Here is an 18,855-nt window from a genome sequence, read left to right as displayed (position 1 = left end):
GATTTCACTCTTGCTTTGGGCAACGTGCACATTTCAAACTTGAATTGGTCATACATTGCATATTCGTGTAATAAATCATGGCTTATATCACCGAACACAGAGGAAGGTTGAAATGCATGGGGAGACACGTTTGATTATTATACATAATGATGACTTCCATAAGAAACCAGTGCGATGAATCAGCTTGATATGATAATGGATACGAGGAGAGAAATGAAATATATGTGGGCTTGAACACCGCCATTGCTGTACATTTCATTTCGTTGTACAATGACTCATTGCATCCAAACGGATGAATAGTAAATGGGAATATGTGAATTTCTGAGAAAGTAAAGTTGTGAAAACAGCCTTGTTATAGTTGATAAAACAATAGAACAATTGAGTAGGTTGGATTTGATTTTGTTGAACGGTGAGTTAAGTGAAATTTTAAAATGATATCCTCATCACTGGTCCCATAATCATCATCATCATCATCATCATCATCATCATCATCCTTATCAATACCATTCGGGGAATTCTGGTACAAAGCTCACAACAGGTCGACTTTCATTGTTCTGTGAATCATATTGAAAATGAGCTTGAAAGCAAATCCAAATTTTTCTTTCCTCATTGTTTATTACAAATTAATCCAGAAAGTGATAAAAGATTAATTCATCTCTTCACCCCCTCACCTTTACATTTCACACCTTCTGCCCGTCATATCTCATGGGATTATCCCAATACATTAATCTTCAGTTGACAGGATATGAGTGGTAACGGCTAACTTCAAAGGGATTGCTAATTTTCCTCGTTATAACACACATGTGCTATAAGGCGGACATACAAGATATAGAAACAATGAAATGTAGGAAAATGAATTTAAGATTCTAATGTGATACACTGAGGAGTTTCTTGTACACGCATGCCTTGGTTTACTAGGGTTATTTACGAACACAAACTACCTCGTTGTTACGTACATTGGGAACGAAGCATGGGCAAGTGCACAGTAGACAAGCGATATACGTACGAAAATCGTTTTATTTCTATTTTCACTTTCACCTCAAGGTACGCAGTTGTTAGGGAAATACCATCTTTGGTATGTGACCCACCTTAGTCTTTGTGAATATACATCACACCAACTTTTGTTCTTAATTAATGATGATATGCGCAATTGCAAACAATGGTCCTGTATACTTCACGCCAGACATTGTAGTGTTGACAAAATGAAATCTACAAAAGAATACAAGCAGTTCAGGCTGCCCACCCAGGTCGGTCTATAAATCAAATATGGCCGCCAAATTGAAAACGAATCCAGAAACTGGATATTTCTTGGCACAAGCATCAATGATGAAGTCTGCAGCTCATGTAACACGCATTCTTATACAGATATCGAGTCGGCAGTTTCATTGAAATATGATAGTCTATAGTAGGCTAAGAGTAGGTTTAACACAGCTCCGACGGTAAAGCTGGAGTTTCCTTATAAGACTACCCCAACTAATTTATGGGATCTTCTTTATTCAGGACAAACGTGAGGTTCCCAAGTATCAACTTATGTACAAAACTTACAAGTAACCGGATACATCTATTAGAACCGTTCTTGTAAAAGGCTGTTTTAATTCCAAATTATAGTCAGATTGGATGATGTTAAGCAATACTTTCTCATCTTACACACACGGAAGGCAAAAAACTAACTCTTCCTAAGTAGTGGTTATGTTTGATCTTGGCCAAATCGCTCTAGATATGATTACATGTTTTTAATAAACATCCCATCTATCCGTAAACGAAACTAGGTTTACTTTAAACAGTTTTTGTATGCTAAAGACCTAATTGATTTGTGTATCTTGAAAGGAAACAGATGCATGCAGAGCCATTGACAAGTTTAAGAAGAACGATAGCTCCGTCTGAGTACAAAGGATGTTTTTAACCAAATGTACTCTTAAATATAGGAATTGATTTGTCATTGCATGAAGAGACGCTATTCACAGGCGTTCAGTTCGATTTCTCGGGTATGTTTTTATAATGAAACTTGGTATATACAGGCTGTTCCCTACAGGATCTGAACATCAAGCGGAACGTTTTGAATTAATTTGAACAGGAGGAACACCGTAGAATCTGTCTTAAACTTGCTCTGTTCATTACGTTTTGGAGGATTAATCACCATAATATTTATGGATGGCATTCTCTGTGATATTAAACTCCACGATGTTGATTGCAAGGAAATATCCCCATTGAAATACAACCATACACAATATATCCCCAGCAGCGATTCCAAATGAAACAGACAGCAGCTGTTATAGATTATTAGCTATGAAAACATCTCCATCAATCGACCATATGAAGATGGGTAATATTGTGGTGGATAGTGATCTATCCATGAAAAAAGAAGATTATTTTTATTAATCGGACATATTAGTATAAAATGTCTCGTTATTTTTTGTTGCTTTTAATGTTTATACACTTTTATGTATGTTTATGTATGTAAAACAGAAAGAAATACAAAAGAACTCAATATGTATATCAGAAAAAACCCATCCACGTCCAAAGCAGTAATGGTAAAGGCAGCATGTCAGTTTGACACAGAGTTCCTGTATCCTGTTGAAGAACAGATTCGTCAGATACACAGTAACATTTAGAACACTTATCTTAATTCCGAAAGCAATCTGCCCTTTAAAGATAAAAAGTGGAATAGCTGAGGATTTTGTTTCTTAACGAAATTTTCCATTTCGTTACCAATTTTCGTGATTTTTGGAAAAAATATCAAACAATGTGTAAAAAAGGCAGAGTATCTGTTTAAGCTTCCGGGCAGATATCAGTACGAAAATGGAATATGCAGATGTCGGTGACGATTCAAAAGAAAATATTTGATGCTATAGCTTTATGAAAGACGAATTATGAGAAACACAACTCGGGATCAAAGCAGAAGATAATTTCATCCATTGGTCTAATGGTAAAAGTTCTCCTGATACTTTCTGAAAATGTCGGCGCGAGAGTCTGGAGTTTCCATTCTCTCCCTCGCTTTCCCTTTATGTCGCTGTGTGGTATATCCCCGGATCCTTTATTATGGGATACGGTTGAATGAATCACCGTGTGTGTGATCTAAACGAGGGTTTCAAAGAGAATTCGTCAGCGCGTAAATGGAAACATCCAACGACCGTTCTTTTCATATAGTTTGGAAAAACATCGTTTACCTTTTTTTTAGGAATTTCTCTCCGCCTTTTTTTCGGCCAGCTAGAACTTAGATATGCATATTTATTATTTCATGTCAGAATGGGGGGCTTTCGAATGATGTTTTAAAAGCAAAATCGACGCTTACAACCTTTATTAGTTTGGTCATTTTGTCGTATTTTGAAAACACAAACTGTGAAAAATACTATGACATCACGTTAAGGAACTCATCAAATGTGACTCAAGATAAATAAAGTCACCCAGGACGAAAAAGTATATGTTTTGAAATTCCGGAACAATAATGAGAATTGAAACAACAAACATGTAAATATTTTACGTGTTTTCCATCTTTCTGACAACTTTTGACTCCCGTAATTACATACGCCGCAGGCTGTTTTAAATTATGCATTACTTTTTTAACTTTGAAACTTATGCACAGTAGGGGTGGTAGCGAGCTATGTTATCAGCTAATCAATATTTCAAGGCATTCTTGACTTCTAAATATCTGTGTATGAAATGAGATATTCGGTTGATGAATTCTAATTCAAAGCTGAATGCTTGCTAAGAAAAAAAGTCCATTGAAGGCGTGCTGCACGGCATTTTACCATACTCCATTCGTTTCGTTTTAAAGAATTTTTCAAAATACTTTAATTCAATATTTGGCAAGGGAAAAAACGTTGGTTTTAAGTCACTGATGTAGAAAATGACTTTAGAATAACAATGATGAAGTAAACCTGGATAATTGTGAAAAGTGTTCAATAGAACGACAGTGTGTTCCCTGGAGGTTTTTGTTTAAATAAGGAAGTAAATATAATTATTGAAAATAATTCAAAGCCGTTATTTTAATTTAAAAGAGAGAAAATACTAACATCATACGTCTACCCTAGGGTAATAATAACATTGTGCAAGAACTCCTTACAGTGCATGGATCTGACGTTCTTCTATCAAGTATTGAGGAGATAACCGCCCTTTGTGTCGCTCCGCGGGTACAGCAGTTGCCAAGTCGCTGCAATGGCCTTGCTGAGATAACTCCATACAGCCTTTGAGTTATCATTTAACAAACATTCTCCATACACAACACGAAGGCTGAAAAACTCTGCGTCTTTGCCAGACTAGCTGAATGTCTTGGGGATGTTTAGCCACTTTCAAGACTATCACATTACAAATGTCGTAATTGGATGATTACAGAGTTGGCAATATCGGCCTAAACTCGCTACCAAGCTGTTTTCCCTTGAAACGAGAGAATCCCTTCCCCCAGCAGTTACTCCCCTTGTTCGTAGAAAATACCAAAGGTGCGAAACGGTTTGAATTTTATCGCGCTTGAATTAAATAGGCCATTATGGTAATATATGAATATCGTTTACGATGAACATGTAGATATATTATGATAATACTTTCTCTTAGCAAATATGAATCTAAGCTGATTGATATTGTACAAAAGAGAACATAACGGTAATAAGAAAATTGCTGTTACTTTATTTACTAGATTACATCTCCTTCCGGCTGCGTGATGCTCTACAGATATATTACCGTTACGGAGATGGAAGTATCATTTTTGGGTAGTAATGGTGTCCTCCCGTAGAGTTTCAATGGTTGGTCTTTTCTGGTGTATTCCTTCACACATGCTTTGCCTTAGCATTGATGATGGGTTCCAATTCAAACTTTTTAAAATAGAAAATATAAAGAAATAACTAGGGAACATTACGTCATTTACTTTTTACGTTGACGTCATTAACCCTGTATATAACATTACAGATGTGTGTCAAGATATGCCTAAGTTGTAAGGCACACCTCAAATGTGCAATTTCCAACGCCAAAGGATTACGGTAAATTATGTATTTTATTATTTTCATATGGGGCTCACCTTTGTTATAAAATCGGCATGACACATGTCAGTGACGCATGTCAAACGTGTTTGGTCCAGCCCAAATCCAGTGTGATTTGCAGATCTTGATGTCCATAACATGATAATCCGTAGGCATTATCAAGATCAACATGAGATTATCATTTCAATCCGTCAAAACGGGAGATGTACATGACAGAACTTCAAAGACCTAAAGACTACTGCCGACAATGTGTCTAAGATTGGGATTACAAACAGCAGTGTATTCACTGACAGATGACAGTTGCAAGGGGGTCACAGAATAAGACATGAAGAAAGTGACAAGTTTCACACATGGGAAAGGATTTGCCTTATATTTCCTCGATTGAGAACAAATACAATTGTACGCACTTACACAATGAGACTATATTCGGATCATGCCCCATTTTCCTGTATTTTTGCTTAATATTACTATATTTATAACCACTACTTTGTGTATAGCTTTAGTGTTTACAGATAATGTGTTTGTGTCAATCTGCTTCTCATGGACATATTTAAAAGTGAAGATTTGTAAGTTCCCCAAACTGCAGAAATGGTATTTTGTTTCTGAGAATGAAGATTCTTACTTCTCTATGATATATTAAGGATTGAGAGATAATGGTAAGTTGGAACCGCGTACAATGGCATGGCCAATATAAATAAAGTATGGCCATAGTTTTGAATCTAAAATTTACATTATTCATATTTCACTTAAAAGTTGAAGGTAATGACTGAGAATAAACGTTGCAAGTAGAAAGATAACGAACAACAAAATGTGTAATTTAGCAGATTTGCATTAAATTTAATTAAAAACGCAGCTGCATAACCCCTTATGTGGTTTGTCAGTTTAATGTCGCGAGATCAATCCATGTATACTACCGTTTATCCAAAAGTCACTAGATGGATTACAAAGCTCTCGGCTTAAGACGCCCATGTCCCCCAAAGATCACACTGTCCCACCCCTTTGCTCCAGGGGGCGAGCCACCCCGCCCACAAATAATGGGATAACAGCTAAGCTTACTAAGGAGAGACAGTTCCTCTTGAAGTCCAGTGAATTATTGGGCAGATTGTCAAGAGTCTTGTTTATCGCAGGGAATGACTTGGAGACACAGCTTTCTGGGTGGCTGGTTATCGGATAGCGTTGAAGTTTGTTTTGTCACTTCTACTATGAGATTATTTATTGATTGATACTTCTGTTAGTGGTTATCCAGGATGCTTGGTCCTTATCAGTTTCTGTGCAGGTTCTGTTTCGTCAAAGTTTTGTTTATCTTGATGTTAAAAAAACGGAGATGTAATCTAATAAATAAAGTAACAGCAATTTTCTTATTACCGTAATGTTCTCTATTGTACAATGTATATTTTACATTTCATTCAGCTTATTTATTATGGATGGGAGAAAGAGGAAATGGAGTCCTTATGATACACTGTGCCCATATTCTTTGAGTCAGTATTTCAAAACATTTGAAATCAGTCATACTTGTGAACGTCATTTTACTGACGTTATATAAACGTGACGCTGATGATAAACGTTGACCTTGATGTTTCTGATATTGTTAGGATTAACTTGGAACACACCAATAGATTTACATGATGATGATGATGATGATGATAATTTCGGTAATATTGTCGATGTTATCAATACTTATCATCATAATCACGTGTTTACACAGAACCCGGGATTCTTATTACCCGTGATTCCTGAGCACTCCTCCTATTCGGATGAGTGAAAACAGAGCACAGAAACACTACGTGTGTTCAAAGCGGTCCCCGAATAGTTTTAATGACCCCAGACATGTTCCACATTCACCGGTAACTGCCCGGCTGTTTCCTTGACGAACACGTGTTCGGAATCCCAAAAGCTACTTGAAGACCGCTAGTAAATCACTTCTCTCGTACAACAATACACTAGTCAGACCTCAAGAAAGATTCGTCGTGTTTCCCAGTCAACGGAATATCTGTTTTGAGACTGAAGTCTCTACTGAACTGTCGTTTCGGGCTATAAAGTAATCGCAATATTCTAAATATAAATATTATTTCAAACAATTTGGCGTTTTCTTATAAACTGTTCTCTCATACCTTTTGCATAACGTTTTCAGCTACCTTTCACAATAAATAAATAAATAAATAATGGATGGATGGATGGATGGATGAATGAATGAATGAATGAATGAATGGATGGATGGATGGATGGATGGATGGATGGATGAATGAATGAATGAATGAATGAATGAATGAATGAATGAATGAATGAATGAATAATAAATAAATAAATAAATAAATAAATAAACAAGAAGCCAACTTTCCCAGAAACATAAATACTTAACGCTAATACGAGTAACATAGGAATTCTATTGTTAACCGCAAATACATTAAGCCCCGTCTTGATTACATATTATTAACGCATAGAGTGTAAATCTGTATCTGTTTATTCAAATCCAACTATGTGCATTAATCTGTCATAATCAGTGGCCTATAAACCGTATTTATTACTCACGTCATAAAACGTCAATTATTGGAGCATTTATGTCTTTTAGAGTGCATATACGTTGCGCAGTCGTGTTTAAGTCTAACCCTTTATAATCCTTTGTGTTTATGAATTAGGTATGCAAGTACTTCCCTACAGGCACAGTTTGATATATCTATACCTTGTCACACACTACCTTGATATACGTCAGATTCAAAGGGTTCTATATTTGAACACGAAATGACCCGTGAAATCTCCAGATAATTGGTTAATGCGAGTAAAAACCGTTAATGGAAGAAATAGGAACGAGCAGAGTATGGTTGGGTAGAACAAATTAGTCAAATATTAAAACATTTAACACCTTTTGTGAACACATATTTTTTTCATACGTGCAACATTTCATTACTTGGGACTATTATGACGTTATAGATTACTTTTATTTGTACATAAACCATACATTAAAATTACATGAAGTCATATTCATGTTTTCCGTTTCTTGATTGAGCCGTTATAGAATATCCAGATACTTTTTATGTTTAAATCAGAACAAAGTGGCTTTATTAGTATGTATATCTCGATCTGGTGATTTAATTCATATCTATTTATATTGGACCATATATATTTCAAGTTCGAGGAACGTGAAATGACTTTTCTAGTTGGTGGTTTACCATTAGGGTTAGTTGATGTTCTCAACTAATGGTTCTTTGTTAAATAACTTGTCTATCAAACAGACTATAATATGATTTACGTGCATCTGTATCTAAACAAAACCTATCCCTCCTCTATGCAATATTACCACGGTTCTGTTTGAAGGTATGGGGACAAATTGTGTGATCATAACTTTATTTATAAATATTTCTATTTGTAATATTACAGTACAAATTCAGGAGCTACGGTTTACATTTACTTGCCTTTGCGTGTGTTTGTGATGCAGTATGGAACAGCATCTTACCTTTTCATGAACACTTTTTACACGGGACAGACTCGTACAGTGAACTCAGCTTTTAGCAGAGATTGCTTCCGAATACAGAAAACATTTTACACGACACATAGTTTTACGTTTTACGTGTATTACCTTTTCAGCATTATTAACATGTCATACAAATGTTTTGAATGTGAGTTAATAAATCATCAGATTGATTGATAGTACAAACCCTAAGCAACTATTTTGCAAATGAAACACAAAAATTTGTAAAATATGAACGTTTCATCAGAAATACCAATTGTAAGTGGTATCTGCCAATCAGACAACAAATTGTAAAACATACAGACATTATCGGGTATGAAAAACTAAAAAAAACAAATGGGCTATCATCAAAATAATACCACGTTATGTATTTCTACTGAATTCAACAGATAATATTGACATCAACTGAAATATAATGAAACATCAATCATATTCATTAATACACCAGTATACGAGTTTCAATTGTCAGTGGTATGTATATTACAGTTTGAAGTTTGCAAATATAAAATTATCCCACGATCAGAGTACATATTCCCGTATGACAGGTGTCAATGGCAGGTATCTTTCACCTAGCGCACATTTAAGTATTATAATCCACTCATGCGTCCTTCGCTGTCTATTGCTATGAACACGTCCCCTCGCAGCGACGTTGTCTATAGCTGTCTATTTCACACGCCGCACACACACGGCTATCTAGAGACAATATAGGCAGTTCGTGTCTATTGCAAGTCTCGTGAGTTTGAGTACCTGCTAATTTCATTGTGCTCTAAGTCCACATCAAAGGCGCCGGTCAGTCACTTGGAATCATAGCGTAGGGCCATGTGCTCCAGCGCTTTGAGAAATTATTCTACGATACATTAAATTTCAGTCATGCGTTTAGAAAAATTGACGGAACAATTTAGCACACGGCTGATGAATTGTGTGTAAAAGGTCTGCATATCTCTCGTATATAAATCAGTTGGCTAGAATCCGCGTGGAACAATTGAATTACAAACGTAGTATAGCATAGGGTTATCGATGGGAAAGGCCGACGCTGCCTTACTCGACTACTAGACGACTAAAGCTATTACTTAACCCTAGGGACAATAAAGCTGAATAGCCAAACATCATTTTAAACATTGACAATTATATTGACTTCAAAACTGTCATCTTATAGGTTGATCGTTCAGTTCCTTATGACCACGACTCCTTTCAAAACTGAATAAAACTTGAACGCTATTTGAAATTATATTTATCGCTTTTGTTATCTACAACAAAATGATTAAAACTTCAAAAGTAGGAAGCGTTTTTAATGCCAGTCGTTTATTAAAGACTCTATGGACATGAAGACTTCTACAGAAATTCATAATCTCTTTTAAGCTTCCAACCATTTTAAAAAAACTACCTCAAATGTTCATCCCGAAATTGGTGTTTTTTATGCATGACATGACCTTTAACACGATGGGACTTTTCTAGTTTGCTATTAAATCGCACGGGTGAAATTTACAAATCCCATCAAATTGTAGCTTATTTACTCGACTTTGTGCGCTGTAAATTCAGCCCTAATCGTCACTATAACTCTCTCTGACCGCCGAAACATTGATCTTAATGTTTCAGCCTCTGAAAACTATTGATTTTCCTGCTCCTAACACAACATCAAAGGAGTGGCCTCGACAAGGGGTGATTTCTAGTTATATGGATACTCCTGCCGAGCTCACAGTGATGTTGTAGGTTTCTCGCCTATCCAAATGGAATGAAATCGACTTCTCGATATTCAACTTGGGGATAGGCGAATTATCCGGGCTGTTATTTCAGGGAAAAAAGAGCCGGCTATATGGCCTTTGACCCTAAAAAATCAAATTGAAGAGTGTTGTGTGATTTTTTTTCTCTTTGGAGTCGATCTTCGTGGATTTTGATTTCGTAATTCGTAATAATTGAAAAACGTGAATTTTATATTTAATAATCTTATTCATATCGATTGTTTATGCTCAGGGGTGATATAAACTCCACATGATGAAATTCATATTTTTTGTTGGGACAATGACACGTATTTTTTCTCCTGATATTTATCTTTAAAATCTTGCAAAGAGTTATTTTGTTGGGAAATATTACTTTAAAAATATGTCTGTTGATCTAAAAACATGAATGTAGGTTGAGCAAGCAAGAGCTGAAAAAACAACCTAAAGCAGATAAGGAAGCGGTTCTTTAAGGTACCGATGAACGTGTAAATGGATTATCAGAGATGGGACGCGAAGGAGATTGTTATAGGGGAGTTTTTATGGCCTCTGCAGTAATCTGGGGAGGCTTCAGACAATACCAATTGTGTCATCGATTTTCTATTGAGAAATTGAAATGTCACAGTTTTAGTTCCGTGTCTATGAGTGGCATGATTTGGGATATCACAGACAGAAATAGGCTACACTCATTATGCTATAGACCTGAAATTGATTACAGGCCCGTATACGTAAGTTCTTCCTATCAAACGTTCATTTCAGGAAGCAATCCTTTGATTTCTCTTGCGTGGAAGTTAAACTTGCTCTGTGTGTACATCGCGATTTAAGTGCGTTTATAAATCAGCGAATTAGTAAGACGGGAAAAAAGAGAATTCTTGATGTCAATTTCAAGAAAGGAGTTGATGATGAGTGCGCCACTTGAAAGCTGATGAAATCAACATCGTGGAAATGAATGAGAGAAATAAACCACCTTGCGTGCTGAAGCTTGTCATCACAAAATGTTAACTATAGGATTTGACGTAGTAGATTTTCGCGTGATATCGACACATTACCACCTGTGTAGATAGCTTTACTTAACTCGAATCCAACGTGTCCTTCTTCTCTGCTACATGGGGTCATGTCTATGTTCAGTCGTGTCAATTGCCTGTTACGTTTGCCTGACGGGTTTTCAAGCGTATTCACTATGTGGGAAGAATCGAGTAAATCACACCTGGTCTTTGATCTTCCCCGTGTTTGGTGCTCAATTTCACCGTCGTCTGACATTGACATACGCCAATCTAACCTGAAAGAAATATACCTGCTAAGTAGTGACCTGTATAAAGCAGGGCATAGATGAGTCGTGAATTATTAATGCTGATATCATTATAATATCTCGCATGCTTTAATTCTAATACACCGAGCACTTTCAGTGACGTTAATTGGTTTGGTGAGCCTTGTCGTTATCTCCTTGGTAACATTATACATATAAAACATGGAAATATCCAGAAAAATAACACTACTATTTTCCGCCTTATCTGAACTTATGAATTGATAAAAGCAGTTGAATTTTTCAGATGCATTAACGCACATCAAATACAACACATTTATCATGATTGGTGGGTATCTGTATCTATGTAATGTTAAAAACAACTCAGTGCTAAGAAAAAAATAATTTGTTTGGCGATATGTGAGAATGAGTTTCTGTACGTCAGCACGTATTGCCTTCTAAATTCGGAAACCTAAAACTGAATTGGACATTTAGCCGACAATATTTACCCCTCTGAATAGTACAACTGATTTATGCACTGTACGTGTATTCTCGAGTTTCCAAACTCTGGGGTATCGCGTGAGATGGAACGGAATTGAATTAAACTTAAAAGAGCATTGCAGGTGATATTTCACTGCTTATCGCAACCTCCGTCAACTCGACTCACCAGACACATATATAACCCATCTTTAAGACAGAACATCCTATTTCCAGCATCATTATTTTCAATTTATATTTTCATAAATTATGTCTAATATTTCATATATTATAACCTAAGTGATGAACCGAATGTGTGGTCAGATAGAACAATGTGATGTATGTATTTGGGATGCATTAAAGGACAAAATCATATAATAAAAATAGATCGCAAATAGTAAACCTCATTTGCACCATTTTCTCACATTTTGCTGCGTCAGCAAAACAGCCAAAGACCTGCAAATGGGATATATACTTTTAATATTCATGTCTGATTTGGTTAAGTGGCATTAATGTTTTTTGTCACTTTGTGAAATTCCGGAACTTTGGCTTGTCCGGCCCGGGCAAAGGTCTCACGATTGCGTGTAGCTCGAGTGCGGCTACACAATCGTGCAATGCATTTATATTTTAATGAAATGTAGCTTGGAAACTATGCCCTACGTGTCTAAACGTTGGAGATATGACACGTGACATTGTGTTAACTTTTGTAACCGACATATCAGTGGCAGTGAACAAAATTGCTATCCTGCTATGAGAAAAAGAATCTAAATGGATTTTGGCAAGTAAAATACAATTTAAAGGCAATCAAAACACGTTTTATTGTCTTTGTTTAACATTTAGCTTCCGTTGAGGGCTAAAAGTTGTCGCTAAGCTCGTTAATATGTTCCCAAATCTCCAATGCCTCGTTACTTTCGCTAATTTTACAATTTACCTAAAAAAGATCAAAAACAGTTTTGGTGCCATAGACTTGGGAAATACTGGTGTTTTTACACAGACGAATGATCTGGGATTGTTACAGTATCCAACCCATCAAATCATTAGCGATGGGCGATCTGAACACTCGTATAGTCTTTTCCACGTTGTGCCACTTAGAAAAGACGAAATGGGCTGTAACCCGTTATTTGTTTAATGCCCAACAATCAAAAGGTCTGGACACCATAGTAATTGAAGACTCGCTCGAGAATAATTTGCAATTTTGCACCATCACTAGGAGTGTGGAGATTCTCTGATATGAAATGCCACTCTCATTACGACATTTCAGAGTAGGCCTTTTAGAATCCACACATTGGGAATTCATCCTCATAGCGCATGCCTATTAAAGAACCGTGCTTCGTTTTTTGTTCATAACCTTGCAGTGCTCAATTTTTTATCGAAAGCATAAAAAATCAATGAATAAGGAAGCGGTGTGTCACCTACATATGCTTACGACTTATGAACGTTTTATCCCTGATTAGAAAAAGTCATTTGAAAATATGCTCCAACGCATTTTGTAATTATCTAAATTTTGCATTTCGGTCTCAGAAGAAGAAAAAAATAACCTCGTCGTGCTACTGATTAGGATCAGTCGTTAAACAGATTTCGATTAATATCCCTCTGCATTTTAAAACATATAAACTTGCATCCATTTCCAGTTCGCAGGACAATTGTGATGCTGACAGTGATTGGGGCAATGATCGATACTTTAACGATGCTTCTCTGACCCGTCTAATCGCGAAATTGACACGCTAAAACATTTCATTAATACAGGGATCACAACCAAACAATATGTAAATGAATCTTGTATATCCGTATAAACGCTCGTAATTGATCAAAGTGCTGATAACAGTTTCATGCTCCTATCCTTAATTTCACTATTACTCATTTTAAATTATACATAAAGCAGCGTTTTGGAACTGAAGAGGGACACTCGTGATCGGGATCTGACACCAAGCCACTATTACATGCACTGCTATGAAGTCGATTGATTTCGAAATTGATTGCAATGTACAAGCTGAAATGTGCAACATGTTTTCATATACACGTGCTTCTAATCACTTTGCCTCCTACCGGGCCTTGCTGCTGTTTTAGCGCATATTGCCGGAATTTATTGCCTCTGGGTGAAACAAATATGAAATAATAATCACCAATCCGAACAGTATCGTTGACCCCTGTCGGGATGAAAGAATAATAATGCATTAATGGTTCTGAAATCGGCATAAAGTGAAATCAGCAAGGCTATTTTTATTGCATGTACATTATGAAATGTATTACGATGTGGCAGGGGTTCCCACCCTACCTGCCACCTGGGCTAGACTGTTTGATAATGTAATTAAACAAGGTCAGGGGTTGAACGTTCACAGTATCAACGGAGGTACATTTTATATTACTTGAAACTGATCATAGCAATTAATATCAGGTATAAATGATTAACGGGATCTTAACAGTCGAGCATTTAGTAAATTACTGTTCCTAGGTTTATTGTTCCTAGTTATATGATGTACAGTAGCACAGCCACTGCACTCACAGCCCCTAATAAACTCTCTTTATACAAAACTTACCATCATATATATTTCATATAACGAAATATACGTTAATGACCTTCAATGGGTGGGGCTAAAGATGGTATGTATATGCTTATATACATCAATAATGTTTCGGTGTTATAAATATGCTATTGTTCTATTAACATGGATTATATTAATACATATTTTTACAACTTCAGAACAATTTATTTTTTATGCCCATTCATGACATGCACAGTTCGAATGGTAGATTTCAAAGCAGGGGCACCTTACGTTTGTAACAAGAACTTACGAAACATATATCACATTTCATTCCCCGCGTGTCGACAGGCAAAAAAAGATCATTTTTCAATCCTTTTTCCCATGGGTGAACCGGATCGCATATTTCATGGGGAGATTTGTCAACGAAACCTGTGTTTTCTACAACAAAGGGCACAGCGACGTTCCACTGGTCTTACTTTTGTCAGCATATGTCATAAACGAGGAAACAAGATTAATTATGAGCTTATATGTGGCCCATTTGTCATCGGTCCCGGTCGGTGGGTGCTTGCAGCGTCACTTGACAAGTCTTGGTTACAGCCCGGATTATCTCCCTTGATGACTGGGCTTAACATGGCACTGGGAAGAGAACGTTAATTTGTTTGTCTGTTAGCTCAAATATTATGACGCATATCACTCGGGAAATTACCTGTAACCTTAGTTACCATAATTGCAATGTAGCACTAATAGTTAACAGATCGTTAAACATAGATCTGGTTAAAAACAGCAAATGAATTAATTTGCTTGTAAATTTCATACATTTGTTTCACCCACTTTACGAGGAAGGTTAAATCTACTAAGTACAACAAGCTGTCAGCGAAATATTTATTGTTGTTTAACAATAAGAAAGAAATACTGACAATGAAAATAAATATTAAAAACAGTAATATCAAAGTGACCCAGAAAATGAGAATCAGGAATGATACGTCTTTTTCTACATGGTTATACATTCCAATATGCTTTTCACAAAAAATATACCCCCGCAGTTTTTTAAGCGCAACGTTGACAAAAAATATGAAATCACGTGAACTATGTTTGAATAATTACCATCAGCGTCATGGCAATTACCTAGCAAATTCTAAAAAACGATGTTTGCCTGTTGATCGAAACATTGTCAACGGTAATTGGACTGAGAAATTTAATGATGGGTGTCTTGAATTGCGCCACAGCGTTCAGTAGGCCACGGTGCAATTAAAGTAGTTTCGCCTATGGCATGCATGCATTACAATGAAAGGGAACGACAATTTGATTTTGATATCAGTCATCATAGTATCCGTTCATAACATAAAATGTATTATTTGGACTTTTAAAAATCTGAGCTATCTTACACATGGCTGAACATCCTGCAGAAAGTATTCGTGTTCATGCTATGAACACATAGGTAGTGTTCACTGCTCTTTTTACAAAATATTGTCGACCTTTTTTCAAATTTGAATTAGTGGGGCAGCTAAGACAGTAAACACTCATTGTAAAATTGTTTTTTTTTTATTCTTCACAGACTCTATTAACATTATTAAGTGAGTTATGTTTGTGACATTTGCTAATGGTTCGTTTTTTATATTTCAGAAACAAAGGGAAGAAAAAAACGGAAGCCATACACTCGCTATCAGACGATGGTTTTGGAAAATGAATTTTTAAACAGCTCATATATAACACGGCAAAAGCGATGGGAAATTTCTTGTAAGTTACAGTTATCTGAAAGACAAGTTAAAGTTTGGTTTCAAAATCGACGAATGAAACGGAAGAAATTAAACGAAAGAAATAAAGCACGTGTACGAGAAGATCAAGAAAATAAAGACACTCTCCAAACACATTCAGCTCAGGGGGATACACTATCTGCGCAGGCGTAGGGATAACAAACACTTCCGGATGAGCTATTCTATAGGAGCGTACACAGAGCTCCATTTGCCAGAGGAGTTCAGCCATTGATCGACTGAATTATCTCCCTTTGCTTGGCAACACGGGTGTTTATCATGTTGTTCTGTGACATAACGGATGTACACTGATGCCGCTGTGCATGCCGGGAAGAGACGAACGCCACAAGGTCGAACAGATGTCCAAGACCACAGCATAAGTACTTACAGACATTCTGTGTTACGACAACGTGGCAACCGGAAACAGAACGGCACCGGCGCAGAACCAATGCGTGCTGGTATTGGTGACATAATACGAAACTGTAGTGAGTGGCTCAGTTCATCTTTATTATATGAGTAGCCCTAACTTGTGAATGTCCCGAAGTGAGACAAGAAGATGTAGATATTAGTTGTGAAAGAGTCAATGTTCTTCAAGAAACTCAGTGGACATTGACATTATATGGTAACGAAAAGTGGACGTATTGAATATGCGCGAGATTGTGATCTCATCTGTTGACATTTTCCAGTGAAAACAAACTTTAGTCCACATAGCCAATAACACAAAGCCTCAAAGGTCACGTGGTCTGTTTTTTGAGGCAAGAAAACGAACATTTCCCCTAAATATTAGGTTTGGCCTGAGTGTAGAAACAGTCGAAGTATCATAAACTGCATTTGACGTCATCTCATCTCACTGCATACCACTTTACGGCAGTTTCCAAGACTGAGTACGGATTGTCGTAAATATCATGCCGGTTTACGACAGGCTAATTGTTATTGTAACATTACTCTCTCTGTCCTTTCTGTGTGTTATGATTGTGTAAGTGCGTGAGATTATCCTCGTTTCATCACAGTTTTACCAAGACAACACGCTCATTTATTTCCATTGGTGTTTTTATGAGGCGGTAAGACATCTGATAGGTCTGTAGAAATAACAAAGTGTCCGGTTACGTAAAAGTTTTCATTTTGTACCACATGACATGTCTCAGATTACTTTTATTGGTCAGTTCAACATTTTTTTGTGTTCTCGTTTAGCGGAGTCTACTTAAACACTGTTTCCAACTTTTGACATAACCTTCTTTAAAAGAGAAATTTGTTTTTTAATTTTCAAACAATATTTTAAACGTCACCCTCTGAACATATTTAAAATCATAAAATTACTATTTTGATATATTTATATTAAAAAATCCATGCGTACCATCTTCCTTAACAAACATGTTCCTTTAAGGAAATATTCTCTTCATGTATTTAGTGTTAAACGCATTCATTCCTCTTGGTCAGGCAGCTTTATCCGTGAATTCAAATTAAGGAGAGGGTCAAAATGCTGATTATCTCGCCTTGGCTGGTATACTTCTCTAACATATGTATCAGTAAAATCATTTAATTTGTATCGTTTTTAAATTTCTGGTATTTTGCAAATATCTAAGTGCTGAATGATAGTGCTATAGCCATAACTGTACATTGATTTTTAAAAAAGAAAATTTTAAAATGTTGAAAAGAAATTTCTTTTCTCACATATTCTAAAATGTCTAACTGAAGATAACATTTGAAACCTATCGCCACATAGAATGTCACGGTACTCAAAACTACACATTTTACTTTCGTTGGTGAGTGTTTCTTACATAATTCTGTTGCTGTACGTCACGAAACTTGATTAAAGGTGATTGTATTACTTTAGAGACAAGTGTTTTTCAGTAGCGACATTTTGTCTCAGACAACGTGTTTTATAAAATAACAATCGACGTAGAAACACATTATATTCATGGCGGTATAATTACTGCAATGAAGGTTTTAATTACTTAGTCTTCGTCAGTTCCCGTAACTTAAGTTTATGAAGTTGTTTTGTCTGTCTTGAAATGTTTCGCCTATTATTGTCTTTACGTTATAAGTGCGCCTCACGACATCAAGACTACATCATTATTACGTCATTATTACGTCATAACATGTGACCTCGCCAAGTTTAAAATGAGGAAAAAATAAATGTGTTGTTGTATTTGCATATTCTGTTATTTGTTCAGCTGTAAGGTTCTTTTTGATAATGACTGTATGCTGCGTCATAATTGTTTGTTTCATCCTAGCGTTGAATGAGTGAGTGAGTTTAGTTTTATGCCGCACTCAGTAATATTCCAGCTATATGGCGGCGGTCTGTAAACAATCGGGTGTCAACCAGACAATCTAGTGATCAACAGCATGATCATCGATCTACGCAATTGCGATACGATGACATGTGTCAACCAAGTAAGCGAGCCTGATCCACCGATCCCGTTAGTCGCCTCTTACAAGCATGGGTTACTGAAGATCAATTCTAACCCGGATCCTCACGCGTCCCTTAGCGTTGAATGTCTCTGGGATTTCACCATTCAACCTCCAAATTTAACTGACATGTTGTTGAAACATCATTTAGCGGCGATGAAACAAACAATGAATCTCATAAGCAGGAAAATGAGACAATGGCGATGAAACAAAAAATGAATCTCACAAGCAGGAAAAGAGGACAATGGCATAATAAACCAATGGAATATTCTTAACGCATAAGGACCAAATGAATCCTGGCATGAGATAATTTCATGATATTAATGGCCACTTCTACTACT

The 18,855-nt window shown here is 36.3% G+C and overlaps 1 protein-coding gene across 5 annotated transcripts in view; it reads left to right on the top strand.

The window, feature by feature from the left end:
- LOC124285007 (homeobox protein Hox-D10-like) overlaps positions 1-18,254 on the top strand; it is a 57,514-nt gene extending 39,260 nt beyond the window's left edge. For all 5 annotated transcript variants that reach the window (XM_046721149.1, XM_046721151.1, XM_046721148.1 and 2 more), the window contains one exon: positions 15,978-18,254. In XM_046721149.1, coding sequence (XP_046577105.1) covers positions 15,978-16,261 — 284 coding nt within the window. In that variant the 3' untranslated portion in view covers positions 16,262-18,254. The remainder of the gene's footprint in view (positions 1-15,977) is intronic.
- Positions 18,255-18,855: the final 601 nt, after the last annotated feature.

Source organism: Haliotis rubra, unplaced genomic scaffold (assembly GCF_003918875.1).
Source record: "Haliotis rubra isolate DU_JTF1 unplaced genomic scaffold, ASM391887v1 Scf35, whole genome shotgun sequence".
Classification (NCBI taxonomy): domain Eukaryota; kingdom Metazoa; phylum Mollusca; class Gastropoda; order Lepetellida; family Haliotidae; genus Haliotis; species Haliotis rubra.
Note: the sequence above shows the minus strand (reverse complement) of the source record. Positions and strands in the feature narration are given on the sequence as shown.